Source organism: Pituophis catenifer, unplaced genomic scaffold, assembly GCF_029215685.1.
Source record: "Pituophis catenifer annectens isolate HBS135680 unplaced genomic scaffold, rPitCat1.0.hap2 SCAF_6, whole genome shotgun sequence".
Lineage (NCBI taxonomy): Eukaryota > Metazoa > Chordata > Lepidosauria > Squamata > Colubridae > Pituophis > Pituophis catenifer.
The window spans coordinates 51,008,024-51,030,529 of record NW_027256886.1 but is presented as its reverse complement, the minus strand read 5'-3'; the positions used below and the strand labels follow the sequence as shown (position 1 = coordinate 51,030,529).

The 22,506-nt window shown below is 41.2% G+C and overlaps 1 protein-coding gene across 1 annotated transcript in view; it reads left to right on the top strand.

The window, feature by feature from the left end:
• The window catches only part of AFAP1L2 (actin filament associated protein 1 like 2), an 88,120-nt gene extending 80,463 nt beyond the window's left edge, over positions 1-7,657 (top strand). The window contains exons 12-19 of the mRNA XM_070945049.1: positions 1,460-1,605; positions 2,434-2,545; positions 2,825-3,064; positions 5,162-5,315; positions 5,751-5,915; positions 6,409-6,602; positions 7,017-7,139; positions 7,378-7,657. Of these exons, the coding sequence (XP_070801150.1) occupies positions 1,460-1,605; positions 2,434-2,545; positions 2,825-3,064; positions 5,162-5,315; positions 5,751-5,915; positions 6,409-6,602; positions 7,017-7,139; positions 7,378-7,404 (1,161 nt within the window). The 3' untranslated portion in view covers positions 7,405-7,657. The remainder of the gene's footprint in view (positions 1-1,459; positions 1,606-2,433; positions 2,546-2,824; positions 3,065-5,161; positions 5,316-5,750; positions 5,916-6,408; positions 6,603-7,016; positions 7,140-7,377) is intronic.
• The last annotated feature ends 14,849 nt before the right edge of the window (positions 7,658-22,506 follow it).

The window sequence follows — 22,506 nt, the reverse complement described above, 5'->3', positions numbered from 1 at the left end:
TGTGGGAGTATCTAAAATTAGGCCAAGGTTCGCAGGCTGTGCACAGATTGCAAGATATATAATGTAGTTAGCTGGTGCAGCTTTACCTTATGTTTACCTTACAGTTTACATTAAAACAATTTGACTACTGTCAGCAATATTCATTCTCCCCTTTCTAGAGTTCTGCTCCAAGTATTATAGTATCTACATTATATATGGGGATGTATAGTATAAATCCAAATTTCATCTTCTAATTCTAATCTTGTAACTTCCATTTTTTTTAATGTACAAGTAATAAACTGCAATCTTAATCTCCTATAATCTCCCTTGAGTTATATTTAATTTTTCCTGGAGGAAAGGTTGATTTGAAAAACAAGTTGCTTACTTCTATTATTTTCACTCAGAGTTGTTTTTTCTTTGTTTATTGCTAATCTTAGATTCTCTGACATCAGCAACATTTGAGTAGTAGGAGGAAAATGTGACAAATTTCCTACATTTTGTAGTGGGAGGAATGTTTTCAGCCAAGGGTAGGATTGCCAGAGCCTCTGAGTATTGTTTTGTTTTTAGCAGTCAAATTGCTGAGTATGATGGAGCCAGAATAAGGGCGACTTCAACAGTTATTTCAAACTAGTTTCATTCACAAAGTTAATATGGATACAGCAGTTTAGTTCAAGACAACTAGAAATTATAAAATCATTTCTCATAGATTTTTCATGGTGCTTACTGAATATTTTCCATAGGCATCCATAGGCTCACGCAAACCCTGTTACTTATGGGTGACATCCGATATCAGAATACAAATTCAAAAAGCTGGTGTCTGTATCATGTTGCATGTTACTGCATTTTTTTTTCTTGATTTTAGAGATAGCCTATGACGCTTTCCTTCATGTTTCACCACCAAATTTCAGTATTTATTTTAGCACCCGTCTGGTACAGAAATGTTTAGAAAATCAAATTGGTGCCATCTTCTGGGGAAAAAGAGAAAGATCTTTAGATGAAATGCTTTTTTGAATTTCTGGCACATTTTTTCCCCTGGGCAGCTAAAGCCTCACTTATTATTCAGGACAAATCCTACCTTGAATATAGAATTTTCACAAATATTTAAATAATTAAATGTTTATATGGGTCTGTGAATCATTGAATTTCAAGCATGAATGATTTCCTGTCCATGGGATTTGGGCAGAACATAATTTCTTAACTTTTTTCTCCCACCCAAACCCCGTTTTCTGTTAAGTAAGAACAATGAGCAAATTTGTGTCTATTCAGCCAAATAGTTCGAGTCTTAAGAAAATATTATTGAGACATTGATGAGTGGAGAAAGGTACAAAAATTGACTTTTCTTCTGCTTACTTCCTACTTTTGTTTAGATTCAAGCCATTGGATTTGTAGAGACCACTGATTAGAGATTCACTAAACCACTAATTAGAAGAGGTTTGAACTATAGGTATAACAATTGGTTCTATTTTCATCTATTTAATAGACAAAGTCTTCTGAAGAAATGGGCCACTGGCTTGGTGTCCTTTTGTCAGAATCTGGCTCTAAAACGGATCCCGAGGAGCTTACTTATGATTACGTTGATGCTGACAGAATTTCCTGCATTGTCTCTGCAGCAAAAAACTCATTATTGTAAGTTACTATGCTAGCATTCAGAATCTGTTTTCTTTTGGTGGTTTACTAGTATATTTATTGATTCTGCTAAATAAGAGTTTGGGGGGGGAAGGGTTGTTTTTGTGTTTGGAAAATAATCAGTGCAAATTTCAGTAGGATTTTTACTACTTGTAGAAAGAAACAGTTGGAAGAGAACAAACACTACTATGTAAATATATCCCATATATGACACATTCAGATGAAATTGCTATACTGAAGGAAAAGAAAGAAAAATTTCTGAATGATTACTTTCCATATTATGTCCCAAAAGGCAACCTTTGAATGACGAGAAAAAGAGAAATTGGACAGGGAGAAAATCCTATTTTCCCACTGTTTTAAGGAAAACATGTGGGGAAAACAAATGAATGAAAATACAAATTGTTGTATTTATCTGAAATACAATTGTGTTTATCTTATTTATTTATTTGATTTCTATAGTCACCCATTTCTTTAACTTTTCAACCTAAAGCCTACCAAATATTTTGAGACTGAAACATTTGGAATCAAAATTAAAATTCTTGGAAAACTGTAGTGGACCCCTTGTTGCATGATTACACAGGTGTGTTACATACATGGCCTCTTGCTGATAGGAACCAGTGTTTTGGTCTTTGTTGTACACTGCTTCATTGAACTCTTACATGGTAACTGCTTCATTGGACTGCAAAGTCTTGGGAGTCTGATAGAAGATGGAAGTCAGGAGCAATGGCCACATCCAAAGATAGACAGTAACTATCAGGATTTAAGAGTTATCACTGCTCGTGGTGCTTTGAAACTCTATGACAGCATGTTTGCTTTCATGTTTTTCAGCTTAATGCAAAGAAAGCACTCTGAACCCAACACTTATATTGACAACCTGCCAAAGAGAATGGGAAACCAAGAAGATCTGTATGATGATGTGGACATTCCAGAGGCTACTATGGTAAGATTTTTTGCAGAACTGGCTAGTTTGTTTATCATTCTAAAGCAGCAATCATTGAATTTTGGAGAGGGGGGATTGCAAAGTGATTTTTTTTGGTCAGTAATATTTTTTTAAAATTGTGCTGGATTGCTATTATAAATTCATGAATGAATGTAAAACCACATTACTAAACAAGGTGTAACCATGCTGAATTCACATTGTCAAATAGATGTTTCTTATTCTAAGCAGAATATTCTTCCTTAAGTGAAATTATTATTCGGAACATTCCATCTTTTACAGGATGCTATGCCTCCAAATGAAAGTAAATGTGAAGGAGAACAAGACAGAGTCTATCTAGACCTCACTCCAATGAAATCCTTGCTGCATGGAGCTGCCTCAAAGCAGGGTCAGTCTACTCCTTCGGTGTCTCCACCTTTACAAAGATCTATGAGCAAGAGTTCGGTGGACTTTGAGAAAGACTCAGCCATGGTGCAAAAAGAACCAGAACTAAACAGAATTGCAATGGAAATTCCAGAGCAGGTACTATAGAGCAACAAAGTTTTATGTATTCTTACCATACCCTTCTCGAGATTGACATGTTCCACACATGCTGGATCGGAAGTTCTCTATATTTTTAGGTAGTATGGCCATCTGGAATAATAGAAATTGAAATACAAAGATAGCAGGTAATGGGAAATGCAATGGTTTAAGGTTTTGGTTTGCCATTGTCAGTGATAGAACAATCTAATCTCATGCGAAGGAGACAAATAATATTCTATCCTTTTCTGGAGGTTCTGAAATGGATTTTGGACAAAACAGATGAAATGATACAATCTGATGATCCTGAAGGGAAAGAGATAGATACCGGTAGCAAAAACCAAACTACTGTCCTTTTCCTAGTTTGAAAGGATATACTTACAGTAAAGGGTGTTGTACATGTTACAAGGAGCTAATATCAGTAGAAGATGAGCTTGGAGCTTTTTTATAGCCTTTGAGGCACTGAGTCAGATCATAGTAAGATCAGCCCATAGTATTATCAGAAGTAAAGCTAGTACAAGCTTCTGTATGTAAAGCTTATACAGGTACTGTCAGGTTATGATGGTAATTGAGACCATAATTTCTGTTGCTAAGCTATCTAGTCATAAAGCACATTGTCACTTAACTTAGCAACAGAAAACCCATCAGCCCGCATCTGTCACTAACTGAATCCCACTGGTTGTTAAACAAGATCTAAGACATTCTGCCTAACCCCAAGTCTGAGCAAGGTAAGAGACTGCCTTCTCTTGAACACTTCTGAGAAAAACTCACAAGAAGACTATAGCTGCCATTCTCCAAATCATGTGCACTCCTCTCATGATGTTTCAGAAGACTAATTTGACCTTTCTAAACCATCATGAGAGGGGTGTACATGATTTGGAGAATGGGAGTCTTGGGGAGAAGGCCTTGTGCAACCAGCAGCTGCCTTTCATAGCAGCAAGCTGGGTGCTCCTCAATAGCAGAAGGAAGAAGACAGCCACTGTCAATTGGGCAGCTGGGGCTCTGTGTTGGGCTTGAGGCACCATCAGCAGCACAAGCAGCACTGGAGCTGAAGCTTGGGGCAGTGACATCCAGATGTGACAGCTGAAGGCCCCAGGCCTCTACTTTAGTCCCAGTGCTGCTGGCTCCACCATTGCTTCCCAGGAGTCTTGCTATGCAGGGTAGCCAAAAGTGCAGAGATTGAAGGTAAATAGGCAGGTGGGGAAATTGAAGTGTCCCTGCAGTTGTAAATGCAGGTGGGCTGCCAAGTGCCTGAATTTTGATCATGTGATCATGCGGGTACTACAACTGCCCTAACTTTAAGGAGTGGATGTAAATAACTTTCAATGCCACTCAACGTTAACCTCAAACATTAACCAAGGACTACCCATAGTACTATTTACATCCTGTGTAACAATTCTGGTTGTCATTAACCTATAACCTTGCTAGGTTCAAAGGTTCTTTTTTTAAACAAATCTAAAGCTTTCAAATCATTTTTACAGACCCAGCAATGTACTTTTGCTACATCTATGGAATCTCCAAATTGTTCCTTCTTTAAAGAAAGATAGTCTTATTCCTAGAATTAGCTATGTTCTTAACTTATTTTAACAAATTTTCTGAACTGAGATTTACACTTTGCTGCAGGTCACTCTCCAAAAAATAGTGGATGCAGCTTGGACAAAATTGGACTTTTTTCTTTTACAGCTCCTTTAAATTAAACATAGTTCAGATGACATACTTTCTAGTCATGTATTTAAACATTTTCTTCTTTCATATTAAATATTACAATTAATAAGCATTTTGTAGGCAACGGTTTCCTTAGGAATTCAGATGCTACCTCTCTGTTCTCAATGGTGGCCTGGACAATTCATTTATTTTTTTAGATTTTTAAATTTTTTGTTATTGTTTACAAATAACTCAAGGTGGCAAACATCCCTAGTACTACTTTCCCCTCCCAGTTTCCCTACAGTAAGAGAAAGTGAGGTGAGTTGGGTTGAAAGAGAGTCACTGCCTTACCCAGCTGGCTTTAATGCTTAGGGCAGGATTAGAACTCAGTCTCCTGGTTTCTAATGCCTTAACCACTAGACCAAACTGGCTCTTCTCATCTTATTTCTCGAACAGAGGCCTCCAGACATAGATGAGCTGCCACCTCCATGGACAGGTACAGTAAAAATCCAGACACAACAACAGCAAATTATATTTCCTCAGAGTGACCCCAGTGTGGTTATGGCTGCACCAAAGGAAAAAACAGAAAAGCCCAAAGTGATGAATCCAGGTAGGTATGGTGACAGCAGTAGTATCTCTTTCATTCAAGTTTTTATTGTGCAGTTGGATCATCTCTATTTATGGCCACACTTTGTTAAGTCATAAACCTGCTGTAGATCTATGGGCTAATTGTTAGTGAGGATTTAGTGAACAGCTGGCTAATTTGGGACATCTTTTATTATTTCCCTGATACCTTCTTAATTTACTGGTTTTCTCTCTCCTGCATGACAACAGGCTAGGACAGAGTTCTTCTACCTAATGGTTACAGAAGGCTTTTGTATCAGCTCAGGTTTTTTTGGGATCTGAGCTCTTCAAGTAGCTCAGTAGATAAATTAGATCTGCTGTCACTCTTTTTTTTCGATTGTATTTAACCATTGTATTAGTGTTTGTAGTTTCTGTCACTGGGAAAGATTCCTGCACTAAGAGAGTGTAACTAAATTCACAGCCCCTGTAGAAACAAAACTAGGCAAGAATAGGACAGAAGCTGAAGTGAAGCGATATTCAGAGGAGAGAGACCGTTTGGAGAAAGACAAAGAAGAAATCCGCTCTCAGCTGGCAAAGCTTCGAAAAGAGAAAAGGGAGCTGAAAGAGATGATGATGAACTGCTCAGGTAAACTTCCATTGCTCGTCTTATTTTCATTCCCTGGTGCTTGGCATAAAACAGGAAACCATTTTAAGCATTAAATGATGTGATTATGTTTTAAGAGACTGCTGGATGATGGCTAAGTTATCAGCAGGTTCTTGCCTTGTGTGATGTTGCTTCTTCAGAAGAAAAGTTTCATATAATCTTCTGGAGAATAATAGATATACTATTTTGATTCATTTGATAAGTAGGTCTTCTTTTCTCCACAATTGTCCCTAACCTTTCCCTCTTAAACAAAACAAATTTTATTGTTGTTTTTTTTCTGTCCTATAACAAAAAAAATTGAAGGGAAGGAAAGGATAAAACACCAGAAAAGAAATCCATGGAGACATAGATAGATGAGATAGATCATAGACAGATAGATAGATAGATAGATAGATAGATAGATAGATAGATAGATAGATAGATGAGAGAGAGATAATTGATTGTATTTTGTATATCCCTATTCTTCCCTTGGCAGATAAGAATAAGTTGTCTACAATGGAACAGAAGCTAAAAGAGATAGAAGACGACTGTAAGAAGAAAGAAGATCAGCGTGTTGACTTGGAGTTAAGACTTGTTGAAGCAAAAGAGAATCTCAGGAAAGCAGAGTCTGGTCCAGTTACACTTGGCACCACAGTGGATACCACACACATGGAAAATGCAAGTCCCAAAGTATGTAGCCTGTTACTTGTTCATATACAGTATGTGTGAAGCAAGAGTTCTGTGATTGAATCTTTTCTCATACTTTAAAAAACTTAATAGTTAATAGTGTAGGCCTTCAATTCACAACAAGAGCTCTTGCTTCACTGATATTGTAAAACCTACAGTACTCATATGGCTCATTAGTATTTTGGCCAAAATTGGAAAGAATTCTAGCTTAATTCTTGCTACATGAAAGCACAACACCAGAATCAGTTGTTTCCATAAATTGCCAAGACCGGATGCAACATTAATTTATACTCTACACTCCACACTCCACATATCTATAACCTGAAGATTCCATGAACTCTGATCTGCAACTGATAAAATTTAATTTAAAATAGTAAAGTTTGTGTGATCACTATTCTCTTTTTCCCCTAAATATAGATGAAAGTTGCTAATCCTACGAATAACCCAGAAAATTCACCTGTCAATTCAGCAATGGCATTAAAAAACCGTCCTTTATCTGTCATGGTCACAGGGAAAGGAACAGTTTTGCAGAAAGCAAAGGTAAGGCATCTAAGAAGCATAACCACTGGAATTATGTAGCAAAACAAAAACAAAACCCACCAATTTGGCATTCCAGGTTTGGTAGGTCATGACAATTGGTAGTAGCACCTGGATGAGAGACCACCAGGAAATATCAGGTCTGTAGATTATGTGAAGAAATAAAGTAAACAAAAACGCTATATAAAGTAATTGCAACTTCACAAGCTAATAAGCACTTTTTTCTTCCTTTTCTTTGCAGGAATGGGAAAAGAAAGGTGCTAGTTAGGAAATCCTAGCCTCAAGAAAAGACTGAAGATTCAAATTGGTTCTTTGTGGACTACAGAAGCCTACTGCCAGTAGCAAAAATGTCCAGATGAAGAAAGCATGGCAAGTGGGGAACTGTATCCTACTGTCTGGAAGAAACAATGGACCTTGGCCAGATGCCAGCATGGCCTTCCTTAGAATAAGGCTGTTGCTCCTTTTAGCAGACTTGCACTGTGTAGCTAGGACAGATAACCCAAATGGAAACAGTACTTCTAACCTTACTGGTATCCTGAAACTGTTGCTGTACATAAGGAAGCTTTTGTCTACTTTTAGTATGGTGTTTTATCACTGTACAGTCTAGGATTTGTCGTTAAAATGACTTTTAGTTGGACCTGTTTAATATTACTGTAGCATACCAAGGCATGACAGGAGACAGAGGAGGTAAAGTTGAGCTTCACATCAGCCATTTCTTTAGGAGAGAAGTTTTCTTAATCAATGGTGCAAATTTGAATGCTACTTCTATAGAATTCCAAATAAATGCAGCTGTTCTGCCCAACATAACATCCACAGGAGAAAGTATTAGGTGTTCAAGTTAAAAGTTCATCTGGCACACCAACCTTATTCACGTAATTTCAGATTAGGTGACCTATTGCTCAGCATAATGACCTTATATGATCCATGGATTTCAACATGCCATTTATTTTATTAAATAATTTTATTACACCAGTATGGTATAATGGTTAAGGCATCAGGCTAGAAATTAGGGGACTGTGAGCCCTAACCCTGCCTTAGGCATAAGGCCAGCTGGGTAACCTTGGGCCAGTCACTCTCTCATAGCCCTAGAAAGGAAGCAATGGCGAACCACTTCATCTTGGCCAGTGGTGGGTTGCCCCCGGTTCCCACTGGTTCTATAGAACCCGTAGTAAAACTGGCAGGAAGATCCGCCCACCGACCCCGACATAATCAAAACACTTCTGCACATGCACAGAAGTTTCTGTGTACGCGGAGAAGAGCGTGCGCGCGGCCCCACTGCAAACCGGTAGTAAAGGTAAATAGAACCCACCCCTGATCTTGGCAAGAAAACTGCAGGCATTAGTTGCCAGGAGTTCATACTGAATCAAAAGCACAAATAAAAATCTACTTTATTTACACAGCAAATCATATATATATATATGCAATATTTGTTTTTCTTTCTTTTATATATATGCAGATTTAACCCACAGGATACAGGGATCTGTCCTGATCCCTGTGCATGACTATGAGCTTTACCTTTGGAAAAATAACACCGATGAGTTCCTTCTTTAAACACCTGTAGTTGTGCACATTTAAAGATGTAATATATAAAATGTGTCTAAGGCAAGGGATGATTCCAGTGCACTTTAGGGACAGTAATACTTCAAGATAGGAACTAAGCATCAGCTACATGTCTTTGTATTCTCTGAGGTCAGTTTCATTGCTTGCAGAAATGAATCTAATGTAAACACATAAACATGATTTGGGGGAGAAAGGAATTTCACTCTTTTTAATAAAGAAAGTATAATTAGAGCAAAGTAGGAAGAATCTTATAATTATTTTGCTGCCTGAAGGAAAGAACTACTGTACAAGGAGCCTTTTCACTCTGTATAATTCCATGCAGAAAAACTTAAATTCTCACATGTTGTTGAGTAGCACTGAGGGCAGTAAATTAGTTTAGGAGGCGTATAGTGAGTATACGTGGAGTATACTCACTATACGGTATACAGCATTATCTCTTCTCCCTCCACTATGTTCCTCCAGGGTCTGCTGCTTCATTGTACAATATTGGAGCTGGATGTAGGAGTTGATGTATTAAGTTCAGGAAAATGCAACAGAAATTCTCATTTAAAGTTAGCATGGACTCTTCACCGAACATACCAGAGTCTATATTTTATTCTTGAATAGGAGTAATTTTTCATGATATATGAACAGAAAGCATCATTGCTAGGAAGCTACTGTCAGGAAAGTACTAAAACGATTTAGTGGGCTTTTGATATCTGAGCACCATTCCAGACAATCATGAAACTGTGCAATAGATGTGCCATATTAATTATTTGCTTGTTGCAGGAACTACAGACATCAGGTTTCCCATTATGATGGGCCAAAAGCATTGCATTGCCTTGGTAACAAAAGCATCATTTGTCACAAAGAAAATATCAAGGCTCTAAATCAGGGGTGTCCAACTTTGGCAACATTGTGGACTTCAATTCCCAGAATTCCCCAGACAGTCACAGGTCTTAAAGTTGCCAAGGTTGGACACCATTGCTTTAGATAATGCTTATATCGATAGATGTTTCTATACTGATTGGCTAGCATTCATGAAGTCAGTGACAATCCTACTGCTCTACCCTGTGCCTGGATTATTTTACAGCATCTTAGCCAGAACTCTTTCTCTTCTGAACTATATATGTGGGCTGCTCCTTCCATCAGAAGCCCTTTGCTCATATATGTATACAATTTCAATTCTAAGAATACATCTAAGGATTTGACTGGCTTATCATATATTTATTTTTAGGCATCTAAAACACAAATATTTCTTGTTGGATTACATCAGGAAGTAGTCTGAAAAAGTGGTTGGAAAGTTGGGATTAGCAGCAGAAATAAATCTCCAGCAGTCTTCAACTGTTCAACTGTTGTTTGTAACCCTGTATGGTTCTTTGATAACCTGAATGAACACAAATGTAAATGCTACAGATGTTTAAGGACTTTGTCATATTCAAGTAAGAATATCTTTTAGGTTTGCCATCTAAGGCTACCTAAGGTTATCTAAGGCTTTGTATTAGTATATGAGAGTGGCATTTTATAGACAACGTGCAGACTTAGGGATTGCAGGACTGTTTAAAAAAAGGAGATTGGATCCAACCAGTTGAAGAAAGACAGGTAGTTTATTAATGAAACCTAAGACTGCTCCTGTATATATGCCTCCAGTGCCAGTAAACAGTGTTTTGTGATGTCTGTATCACATGTTAGTGTAAGCAAATATTGATGTGTTAGAGCAGGGCTATCAAACTCCCGGCCCACAAGCCAGATCATCACATGCTGGCCATGCCCCCACCCAGTTTAGCAAAGGGCGAAAAAGTCCCGATACCTTACGACACCACCGTGACGACATGAGTTTGACAGCCCTGTGTTAGAGTGAGTTAAAATGCTGTGAAACTTTGAAGCCCTGACAACTATAAGCATCAATAGAAAAGGTACTAGAGAAGTAGCAACTGACTCATTTACTCCACTCAGTTCAAATAGGTCACTTCAGACCATAAAGTTGTGTGACTCAACCAAAGTACTATGGCTGATTGTGTCAGCCAAAACAGAGGAATTCAAATCAGATCCAAAGCTTTCTTTTAAATAACTGTAGAACTGTTATTATTATGTTCCTAGCTTTAAAAAAAAAACTTTATTGTACAAGTGTCTTTTTTGTCAGTTGCCATTTCGGATAAATCATTTTTAAATAAAAGTGTTGGCTGTATTTTAAATTTGTATTTGTTTTTCATTTTCATCATTACATTGTTGAGCTAACAGTTTCCATTGAATGTCTGGTTTTATGTAAGCCTATGAAATTGAACTTTTCAACTTTCTACAAGGAACAGTTATTAACCTATTCCAAAATCCTTTAAGGGAGCCTCACATTTTTTTTATGTGCATTCATGGTATGATATGTTCTTGTCCTGTAGGGGACACCCTTGTAGCATTTTTTAATAGAATGCATTAATAATAAATTTTTACTGACTATAAAAAGATTCAAGGATTCTTGAGGTACATGAATTATATAGAAAAGATAAATGCTAATTCAGAGTAGCCTGAGAAACTTTACACTAAAAATGCATACTTCAAGGCAGTGATTTTAACAGCCATAGGTTGATACATAGTTTTCCTGTTCCCAAGATGGCAACTATAAAGTGCTCCGTACTAGTTAGTTTAATAACTACTAGTTCCATTATTAATAATCAGTCCATACCATAGAGGAATTGGGGGGAGGGTTGTAACCTGCAGTTCTCATATGTAAAACTTTCTGGGATTTAAACTTAACAGTCCACAAGCCAAATTGTCGCTATGACTAATAAATAAACACTCAAAAGTTAATTATATGTGGTCTAAAGCAATCACAGATACTTTGGTCCTCGCTGAGTTTGATTACCTAAAAAGATCCATTGCTAGAGTCTTACATTATAGGATCTGAAATCAAATGTATCAGTATAACCAGTGGTGAAATCCTACCAGTTCTGTCCAGCTTGCGCAAACCGGTAGCGGTGGCAGCACAAGGCTCCGCCCACCTACCCAGACATCATTAAAACCAGGAAGTAACCCGTTTTTGATCCTCTGCGCATGTGCAGAAGGCTTTGCACATGTGCAGAAGGTCAAAAATTGGATGTGACGATGGCATGCGCACTTCCGAACCGGTAGGGAAGGTAAGTAGATTTCACCCCTGAGTATAACCCCTTCAAACATTGATATTCTCTGCTCCAGGAGAGCAGAGAATATCTTGGAAGCTTTGAAAAACATTGAACTATTCCTGATTTGTTCTCAGCAAAGTTACAAACAGCATTTCCAGAATCTTTCAAAACTTTCCAGATTTTGGGTAGCTTTGAACTGGGTTGTCATGTATTTCTAGAATTAGAACAATATTTGTAGCCCAGCCGCAATAGCTATTGTTTTAAGTAGATGTGTTCACTTTTTTCCACCATATTCCAAATCCAGTAAGAACTATATTTCGGATGCACAAATACATACCTAAAATTATGGATTGTTTTTTCATATAGTTTATGAAAACTATATGAAAACTATTAAACACAGAAAATATCTGATACAGGTAGTCCTTGACTTACAACCATTCATTAAGTGACTTTTCAAAGTTACAATGACACTGAAAATTAATTTAAAACTAGTCTTGCAGTTATGGCTGTCACAGCATTTTCACAGTCATGTGATCAAAATTTAAGTCAACTTGGCAACCAATGCCATCATATATTTATGACAGTTGTAGCATACCGGGCTCACATGATTGCCATTTGCAATCTTCCTTGTTGGCTTTTGACAAGCAAAGTCAGTGGGAGAAGCTGTATTTGCTTAATGACCATGAGATTCTTTTAACAACCATGCCAAGAAAGGTTGTAAACTCCGGTGCAATTCACTTAACAACCTCCTTGCTTAGTAATGGAAATTCCGGTTTGAGGTGTAGTCTTAAGACAAGGACTACTTGTAGCATGCTCTATGTAATTTGCTCTTCATAATTCCAGTATAATTATACGTTGGCATATGAATTGTAAGACCATTTTCAAAAGTAAGACAATTTAAATTACTCCTTAATTTGGAATCTGTGCTCAGCTGAGAAAAGTTTGTCTCAAGGTTCTTTTGAGACAATCTAATGCAATTTCTTGGGGATTTGATCTCTGTAAATCAATTGCATTTATTAATCATGGAATATAAGCATGTTGCACAGTAAAAGGAGTGGATAAATGGGAAAGAAATGTTTATCTGGTGCATATATATTCTGTATTGCTAACGCAGAAGTGTTCCCTGCAGGTGGGTTTTTCATTTTTTTAAATTTGGTATTCCCTTGGAAATCTAACCAGAATTCCCTCTTTGAAAATGTTTGTGTCTGTCATCTGTACCTTATTTTAAAAAATACTAATAAGCTTCTAAATCAGTGTTTCTTAACCTTGACAACCTTAAGACTTCAGGGCTTCAACTTCTAGAATTGAAGTTGAGCTAAGTTGGCTGAGGTATCCTGGGAGTTAAAGTCATTGGGTTGTTAAATAGGTCACCATGTGACTACATCCAATTTTACGACTTTTTTGCAGTAGTAGTGAAGCAAAAGCAATAGTGGTTAAGTGAATATGGCAGTTATTAAACAAATCCTTTTTATTCAAAGGGTGGCGCTTTTTTTAACCAGAAAATGGAAATAAATGCCAGAAATTAGAAAAATGAATGAATGAATAAATGAATGATCATGTGACCACAGGATGCTGAAAACAACTGTAAATGCAAGCCAGTTGCTAAATGCCTTAATGTGATTGTCTGACAACAGGGAGTATGTGTGGCTGTCAGAATTTAGGAATCAGGTTGTAAATTCCTTCTGGGGGAGTCTATCATAATCTAATAGTTGTTAAGCAAGGCCTACCTATAACCATAGTATCATGAGCATAGTTTTGACCTGGAATGCACTTCATGGCGCAATATGAGTCAGCCCAACCATTAAGGAGAGTGCTATTGCCCACCTCATATTTTGCTCCCTTTTATTGGCTCCATGGAAGCTACATAACCTGTGCTAACCTGTCCTACTTTAAGTAGTCAGCCCTTACCTCTGTGACATGAAAGCTTTGTTTGCCACACCAACACACAACAGACAAAAAACGTGCCACCTTCTCATTTCAGGTAACAGGAACCTGCTTCAATTCATTAATGTACACATTTTTAAATCAATGTTTGGGGAATCCAGTTGGAGGAAACCACAGCACTGTGTCTCTAGCCAAATAATGATCATAATATAGAATTTCTCTCCATCCCTTCCCATCACTGCTCCAATTCTAGTGAGACACAGAGGGAATTGGTATGAAATGAGTATTCCTACAAGAAATAATTTTTTGTCGGTTTAGAGCTCAGACCTGCTTTCTCTTAGCTCCAACTTCTTTGTATTCACTCCTGATGTTATTATCACTCATCAGCATATTAAAAAAAAAAAACAATTTATGTTGTCTTACCACACAGTGGACCCACATATCAAATGACTGCAGCATGTTAAATATTTATTAAACATACCAACATGAATTGCTGACGCTTTTGATCTGCAAACGGGTTATTCAAGCAAAAATGACTCTATGTACTCTTTTTATTCCCACATAAGGGAAATGCAATAAGTGAGGAAGAGAATCAGAATCAGCAGAAAAGAACCCCTGAAAGCTTAGCAGCTGCCTTTCTGAACAATATAAAATCTTCATTGGCTTGCTTGTAAAAAAAAAAGATGCAGACTTTTACGAATAATGCTATTTCTATAATAAAAGAAAGCCTGTGAGATGGATACACTGCTTAGCTAATTTAGGATGAAATCATAAAACCTTTTAGTGATGAGTAAACCTACACTGATGGGATTTACTTGGAGCAGACACATATAGGATTGCAGGGCTAGATAGCAAACTATTATCTAGGGAGCTCTAAAATAGATTGGTAGCAGTTACAAAATAACTTGCCTTCCAGATATATAAAACCTGAAGGATTTCTTGCCAAATAATGTTCATAATACAGAATTTCTCTCTATCCCTTCCCATCACTGCTCCATGTCGAGCGTCAAGAAGCACTCGACATCATGTCCATGCACCGGCAGAACATGGATACCCGACTGGAAGGGGGGGGGGGTTGAGCCACATGGGTGATGGTGGTGGAATAGGCTTCCGAGTAGGCGTTTATGTGCACGGGTGCCTTATGGGGTCGCGTGGGGTTAGCTTACTACTCTGAGAACACTCTAGAAAAATGACGGCATCCCAGTACGTCCGAAGGAAATGAGGAAGTACGAGACCTTCCAGCTGAATGTAATCTGGAAGGAACTATATAAGGACTCGCTTGCAAGGGCGTGACAGCTGCGTCTTTGTTTTGCTAGCTTTGCATTCCGGTTTCTGTAAGCGCTGATTGCCACGATTAAATGAAGATACACCAGCTTGGCTTTAAGCGTGTTCTTTGAGCGTGGACACGGTCCTAGGGGAGCCGAGAGGAAGACGCAGCTCTCCCTTTTCACAAGCCGTTTTGGAGCCGCCCCCCCCCCCCGTGAAGGAAGGAACGGGATGGCAGAGGGCGTAGCGGCCGACGTGCTGCCGGAGGATACAGCGGAGACTGTGGGCGAAGCGGAGGAGGAGGTTGACGCCGGGATGGATGGGGCGGCCAGCCCGCCGGTGGTGCGGCCGAAACAGCATGAGCCCGGGGTCGACGGCGCCCCTAGTGAACGAAAGGAACGCGAACGCAACGCCCGGGAGACGCCCGGCCCAGAGACAGGTGGGATGCGTCTTCAAACCCCGCCCTATGCCGGTTCCCAGTTCCAGGATTGGAGGGAACGGCGATGGCTGGAAGACGAGGAAGGGGACTGGAGCCACTCCACTGGCCTGGGGCCTTCCACCCTAGAGATCCTACGCGACCGTTTTGGCGAGGCGAGCTTTCGCGACGCGCCCTCCTGGCAGCCATGGGCGCCCAGCATGGAGGGAGCCACCTCCTGGTCGGGAGGCGGTACGGCGGGTGGGAGTTCTGACAGCAAATTCCGCCTTGCCAGCCCGAAGCTGAAGTTGGAGGGGCGTGAACAACGCTGGGTGAGTGGAGAGCGGAGACAGGCTGTACATTCATACGGTGGGGGCGAGGGCAGCCACGCAACTTCCGGTGCCGCTACACAGCCCGGGAGAGAGAGGAGAGTAGATCCCGTGAGAGACGCCCCTCGACAGCTACCCGGCACAGGAGATAGGCCACCACAACAGCGTTACAGAGACCCGCTACCGGCATGGGGCCACGGTCCCTGGGCACCCCCCCTCCAGCAACATCCCTGGGGATTACCGCCTGTGCAGGCTGCATTTGATGGAACTGCAGGAAAGGTGGCACTGTTCCTGAGTCGGGTAATAAGCCATATGGACCTTTATGGCAGATTATATCCTTCGCAGTGGTCCATGGTCGTGGCGGTCACAGCAGTGCTCACGGGGGAGGCAGCTGAATGGGTTGCCGATTTGCATAGTGAACACGCCCGCGAGTTAACAGATCTGGGCCTGTTCCTTGAAGCATTACGCAATAGGTTCGAGGATGAAACTCGGACCCAGGTCATCGAAGGTGAATTGGTCAACCTACGACAGCGTGGTCGCCCTGCCAAGGATTATGTCAAGGAGTTCCGTAATCTGGCAGGAAAACTCCATTCGTGGCCAGAGCGATTACTTATCCACCAATTCCAGGCAGGGCTAGATAGAGAAATAAAACAGGCCTGTGTATACCGGGGTCTAGGCCCACGATTGTCCGAATGGTACAAGGCAGCGGTGAGCCTAGACGTTGGTTTACGAGAATTCAGGCCTCGGAACACACCACCGTTCCAGTCCCGTCGTGGTCCAAGTGGCAGATCCAGTGACCGCGGGGCGTTTAGAGGAACCCCGGCATTCGGGCCGACCGCTACCGAGGCGAACAGACGCCCGTTCCGGTGCTTTCGATGCAACCAAGAGGGTCATAGAGCTGCGGACTGCCCCGTCGCAGCCCCGCGACTGTCAACTTCCCGGCCATCCGTTCCGACTACCACGCCACGTGACCGACCCCTACGAACACCAGAACGCTCTAGGGCAGCCACGCAGACGCCCTCGTTAGAACCGACAACCCGGTCCAGTAATACCATGCCAGGGACGGCTCGTGTCCCCGACGCATCCGAAGAAAGCGACAACGGAGATGAGTTGCAGGATCCTATGGTAAGTGACCCTGTACACCCCTTCCTGATACCAGTGACCCTTAGACATCCTGTCACTAAGAAGGAGTGTGAACAAAAAGCCTTAATTGATACAGGCTGTACTCGATGCCTTATGCGGCAGTCGGTAGCTGAGGGCTTGGGCCTTCGGATCCTGACTCTTCGTACCCCCATTAAATTCGAGCAGATGGATGGGTCCATCCTGGGAGGCACACCTACTGCCAGTGTTACAGAACCCGTATTCCTGCAAATAGGAGCCCATCAGGAAATGATCCGGTTCATTGTAGTAACCCAGATGATCGAACCCATCATTCTTGGGCTCGCGTGGTTGGACAGGTGGGAACCACACATATGGTGGGAGGGGGGTTATCGTAGGCTCAGACTGCCATGTACAAAAGAGAGGGTGGCTCTCCAGCAAGAAACAACAAGACAAGGTACATACCCCCAAGCATATAATGACCTCGCCCGAGTATTTAGCGAGGAAGAATGTGACATCCTGCCCCCCCATCGGGATACGGATTGTGGTATCGAAATACTTCCCGGAGCCCGGTTGCCAAAACCCCGTATGTACTCGATGACACCACAGGAACTGAAGGAATTGCGAACGTATATAGATAAAAACCTGGCCCGGGGATTTATTCGTCCCAGTCGTTCGCATTTAGCGGCACCCGTCCTCTTTCGAGGTAAGAAGGATGGTGGCTTACGTTTATGTGTTGACTACCGGGGATTGAATGCTGTCTGCGTAGAACCGTTGTACCCCCTGCCGCTGATAACTGATTTGTTGGCTACCCTGGCGTCAGGGAAAATCTTCACGAAATTGGACCTCCGCGAAGCCTATTATCGGGTACGGATACGTCAGGGAGACGAGTGGAAAACCACATTTAACACTCCCCTCGGCAGCTACCAGTTCCTGGTGATGCCTTTCGGTCTACAAGGGGCACCAGCGGTGTTTATGCAGCTTATAAACGGTATTTTACATGAACACCTATATCGGGGCGTCTTAGTCTATCTGGACGACATTTTGATCTACTCTGATACAATGGAAGAACACGTCCAGCTGGTTAGACAGGTCCTGACCAAGTTGCTGGACGCACATCTTTTTGTAAAACTCTCAAAATGTGAGTTCCACCGGGAGGAGATCGATTATCTAGGTTTTCGAATTAGTCGTACTGGTATCCAGATGGACCCGAAGAAAGTAGCTGCGGTCTTAGAGTGGAAAGCTCCGCAAACCCGTAAACAACTGCAAAGTTTTTTAGGTTTTGCAAACTTTTATCGACATTTCATTCCGTCCTTTGCAACAACAGCATTACCATTAACGGAGCTATTGCGAACAAAAGGTGTGGTGGCCCCTGGGAAAAAGCCTAGGCCGGGATACAAACTACAATGGTCATCTGAATGCCAACAAGCCTTTGAAAATCTTAAACGGGCTTTTGCCACTGAACCCGTATTAATACACCCTAACACGTCACAACCGTTCGTAATACAAGCGGATGCTAGTGACGTGGCAGTAGGAGCTATTCTAATGCAGAAAGATGCGAACGGTATGTTAAGGCCTTGTGCATACACCTCCCGAAAATTTACAACCGCAGAAAGGAACTGGGCAGTGTGGGAGAAAGAGGCCTATGCCGTAAAATGGGCATTACAGACATGGCGGCACCTACTGGAGGGTAATCCCATACCGTTCGAGGTCTGGACAGATCACAAGAATCTACAGGCCCTCCAAACACCTCGGAAACTGTCCCCAAAACAGGTGAGATGGGCACAATATTTTCAGCGGTTCCGTTTTGCCCTCGTGTATAAGCCAGCTAGAGGAATGTTTTTAGCGGATGCGTTGTCACGGATGCCGCAATATCACAGTAAACGAGATGAGGGTTTACAAGCAGTAATCTCACCCCTAAAAGCGTATGTATTGACAGCCCCGCAGACCGAGGATTGGCTCACGCTTTTACGGAAAGCCATTCGGACGGACGCATGGGCACAAAACAATGCAGCATCCCTAACCCACCATGATGGCCTAGCGTGGTGGGGAGATAAACTCTATATTCCAGCAACATTGAGACAACGAGTGTTACTCCAGTGCCATGATAGGAAAACCGCCGGACACTTCGGGTTCCTTAAAACCCTACATCTGACGCGCAGACAATTCTGGTGGCCTAAAATGAGGAAAGACATTGACCAATACGTCCGGGGATGCCACACATGCGCGGTATCCAAGCCACAACCAGGGAAGCCACTGGGCTTATTACAAACCGTAGCCGAACCAAACAGACCATGGGAGGAAATAGCCATGGATTTCATTGTAGACCTTCCCAGTAGCAGAGGTTATACCGTTATTTGGACAGTAGTCGATCTTTTCTCAAAGCAAGCCCACTTTATTCCATGTAAAGGCTTACCCTCTGCCCGACGCCTGGTACGTTTATTCCTACAACATATTTACCGTTTGCATGGAGTGCCTAAGAGGATAATATCAGACCGAGGGGTACAATTCACCGCCCGATTCTGGAGAGGGTTTCTCCGTGATATAGGGTCAACCCAGGGCCTTAGTTCAGCCTATCACCCTAGTACGAACGGTGTTGCTGAACGCACGAATGCCATGATAGAACGATACTTACGCTCCTACGTTACCTACCAACAAAACGATTGGGTTGATTACCTTCTATTTGCTGAAACGGCATACAATAACGCAGTACATCGGAGTACCGGATTTACTCCGTTCCGGGTAGTCATGGGGAGGGACTTCCCTGCTATCCCGGAGTTAGACCTTTCCCTCCAAAAACCTATGACTCCCAACGACTGGGCTACTAACGTGAATGCTGTGTGGCCTCACGTAAAAACCGCTTTGACACGGGCAGCCGATGAATACAAGCTCCAGGCAGACAAAAGGAGGGCTACATGTCCATCTTTTCAGATCGGAGACCTGGTTTATTTGTCAACAAAATACTTAAAGCTACGATTACCAAGTAAAAAACTAGGACCCAAATATATAGGCCCATTTCCTATCATTAGAGTAATTAACCCCGTAACATTCATGCTAAAACTACCCCCCTTATTGGGAAAGACCCATCCGGTTTTCCACTCTAGCTTGTTAAAACCGGCCACTACACCCACTACAACACCAAAACCACCTCCTGGCCCGGTAACCGGTGCCCACTATGAAATACAAGACATCATCGATTCCAAACTACGTAGAGGCCAGTTATACTATTTAGTCCGCTGGACAGGGTATCCTGATAGTGAAGCATCCTGGGTACCTGTAAAAGACATAAACGCCCCCAGATTACTGAGAAAGTTCCACAAAGCAAACCCCCAGAAACCACATCCCTTACCTGACCATTAATATCATCTCTTTTTGTCTCCTCCTCTTAGACGGACGCCTGGTAGGGGGAGCCGCCTGTCGAGCGTCAAGAAGCACTCGACATCATGTCCATGCACCGGCAGAACATGGATACCCGACTGGAAGGGGGGGGGGTTGAGCCACATGGGTGATGGTGGTGGAATAGGCTTCCGAGTAGGCGTTTATGTGCACGGGTGCCTTATGGGGTCGCGTGGGGTTAGCTTACTACTCTGAGAACACTCTAGAAAAATGACGGCATCCCAGTACGTCCGAAGGAAATGAGGAAGTACGAGACCTTCCAGCTGAATGTAATCTGGAAGGAACTATATAAGGACTCGCTTGCAAGGGCGTGACAGCTGCGTCTTTGTTTTGCTAGCTTTGCATTCCGGTTTCTGTAAGCGCTGATTGCCACGATTAAATGAAGATACACCAGCTTGGCTTTAAGCGTGTTCTTTGAGCGTGGACACGGTCCTAGGGGAGCTGAGACTCCAATTCTACATCACCCGTATTTATATGTTTCTCACTAAATCAATAAAGAGCCTTGATGGTACAGTGGTTAATGTACCCTGTTATTAACACAGCTGCCTGCAATTTCTGCTGGTTCGAATCTCTCCAAGGCTCAAGGTTGACTCAGCCTTCCATCCTTTCTAAGGTAGGTGAAATGAGGACCCAGTTTGTGGGGGCAATAAGCTGACTTTGTATAAAAATATACAAAAGAATGAAGGCTATTGCTTAACGCATTGTAAGCCGCCCTGAGTCTCCGGAGAAGGGCGGCATATAAATCAAATTAAAAAAAAAAAAAAAAAAACAGCATTTTTTAATTTGATCACTTTCTGAGTATTCTTCAGTGAATTAGGGAATTTGGTACTGTAGTCACTACATTTTACCAGGCAAAAGCTTTAGCACAACTTTTAACTGGGGCAGCTAAGGGACCATATTCTAGCTTTAATCTCTTGGGATCTGTTCAATCAAGATTCTAAAAATAAGTTTTTGAAGCTTGATACTTCAAATGCATCTCAAATGCATCTCTTAGGCTTGGAAGAAGGCAGGTCAGACTAAAGAATCTGGCTAGTAATAGCAATAGCACTTAGATTTATATACCGGTTCATAGTGCTTTATAGCCCCCTCTAAGCGGTTTAGAGAGTCAGCATATTGCCCCCAACAATTCAATTATTGGCTTAAACTTATCTATCAGCCCACTGGGCTGTACTCTGTTTCCAGTGATATTTTGCCCATTTTTTTCTAAGTGCCAAAAAGAATGAATCAAAGAGGCATGGTTCCCTACATTTTCTCCCTGATCCTACTATCAAACTATCAACTATCAAAGCTGTTCTTTCAGCACTGTTAAGGAGAAATATTATAGACTCCCTGTGGCTCTCCATTTCTGCTCTTGTAGCACTCAAGAAGTAGAATCAATAATGTATGTTCTTTTATACTGCAGTTTAATGCAACGTTGCATCAGGATCGTATTTTTTTTCTCTTCTACCAGCAATACCTGGAGAATCAGCCAGTTACCATGTTGAATGCCTACTCACAAATTAGGTTTTTATATAACCTACAATGTTAGAGAGCTTTGTAATCTAGCATCTCACAACTTTGGCAGGGAACTCACAGTAAGATTTCAGAGGATTCTTATAAAGGCTTATTTATTTATTTGACTTCCCCCCCCTTTTTTTAATCTTATCTTTATTTGCTAGCCATCATAAATAAAAATGGATAAATTTACTATAATTTTGGATGTGGGTGGAAGCCAGCAAGTTAGATGATTTTTAAAATGGGAACAGACAAATTTATAGAGAATGTGTCTATCAATGTTACTACTATTTCACTGTACTCTACCATCTCTGGCTTCGCAGTCAGTGTATTTTATATATCAATTGCTAGAAAACAATAGTGAAATGGTGCTATATCCATATTTTATGTTTGAGAGTTACTTCAAATCAGTTTTGGATTGCTATATAACAAAGAAAGCTAGATTAGATAATCATATCTGAGTTCTCATCATAACTTCTATAAATTCTGGCTTTTGGTCTTTAACTATAATTCTGGACAGTTAAAGCTGTTTCGGTATCTTCAATTGCGGAAGCATTTATAGAATCCAGGGACATCATATTTGAGCTGGAAAAAAATAAGATTATCTCTAGGTAGCAGCATAGAAATAGTCTTCTGTATTTATCTTTTTGCTGTCATTAGTGGTTGTCCAACCAAGACATGGTATACCTAGTTTATATTATAAAACAAATTTCAAGATAGCTAAACAGTTAGAATTCACAGCTGTATAAAGGCACTTTGGTTTGCATATGGAGAACTGAAACATATAATACCTATTACAAGTATCATTAACTATACATTCTGCTTCCTTTTCCTCC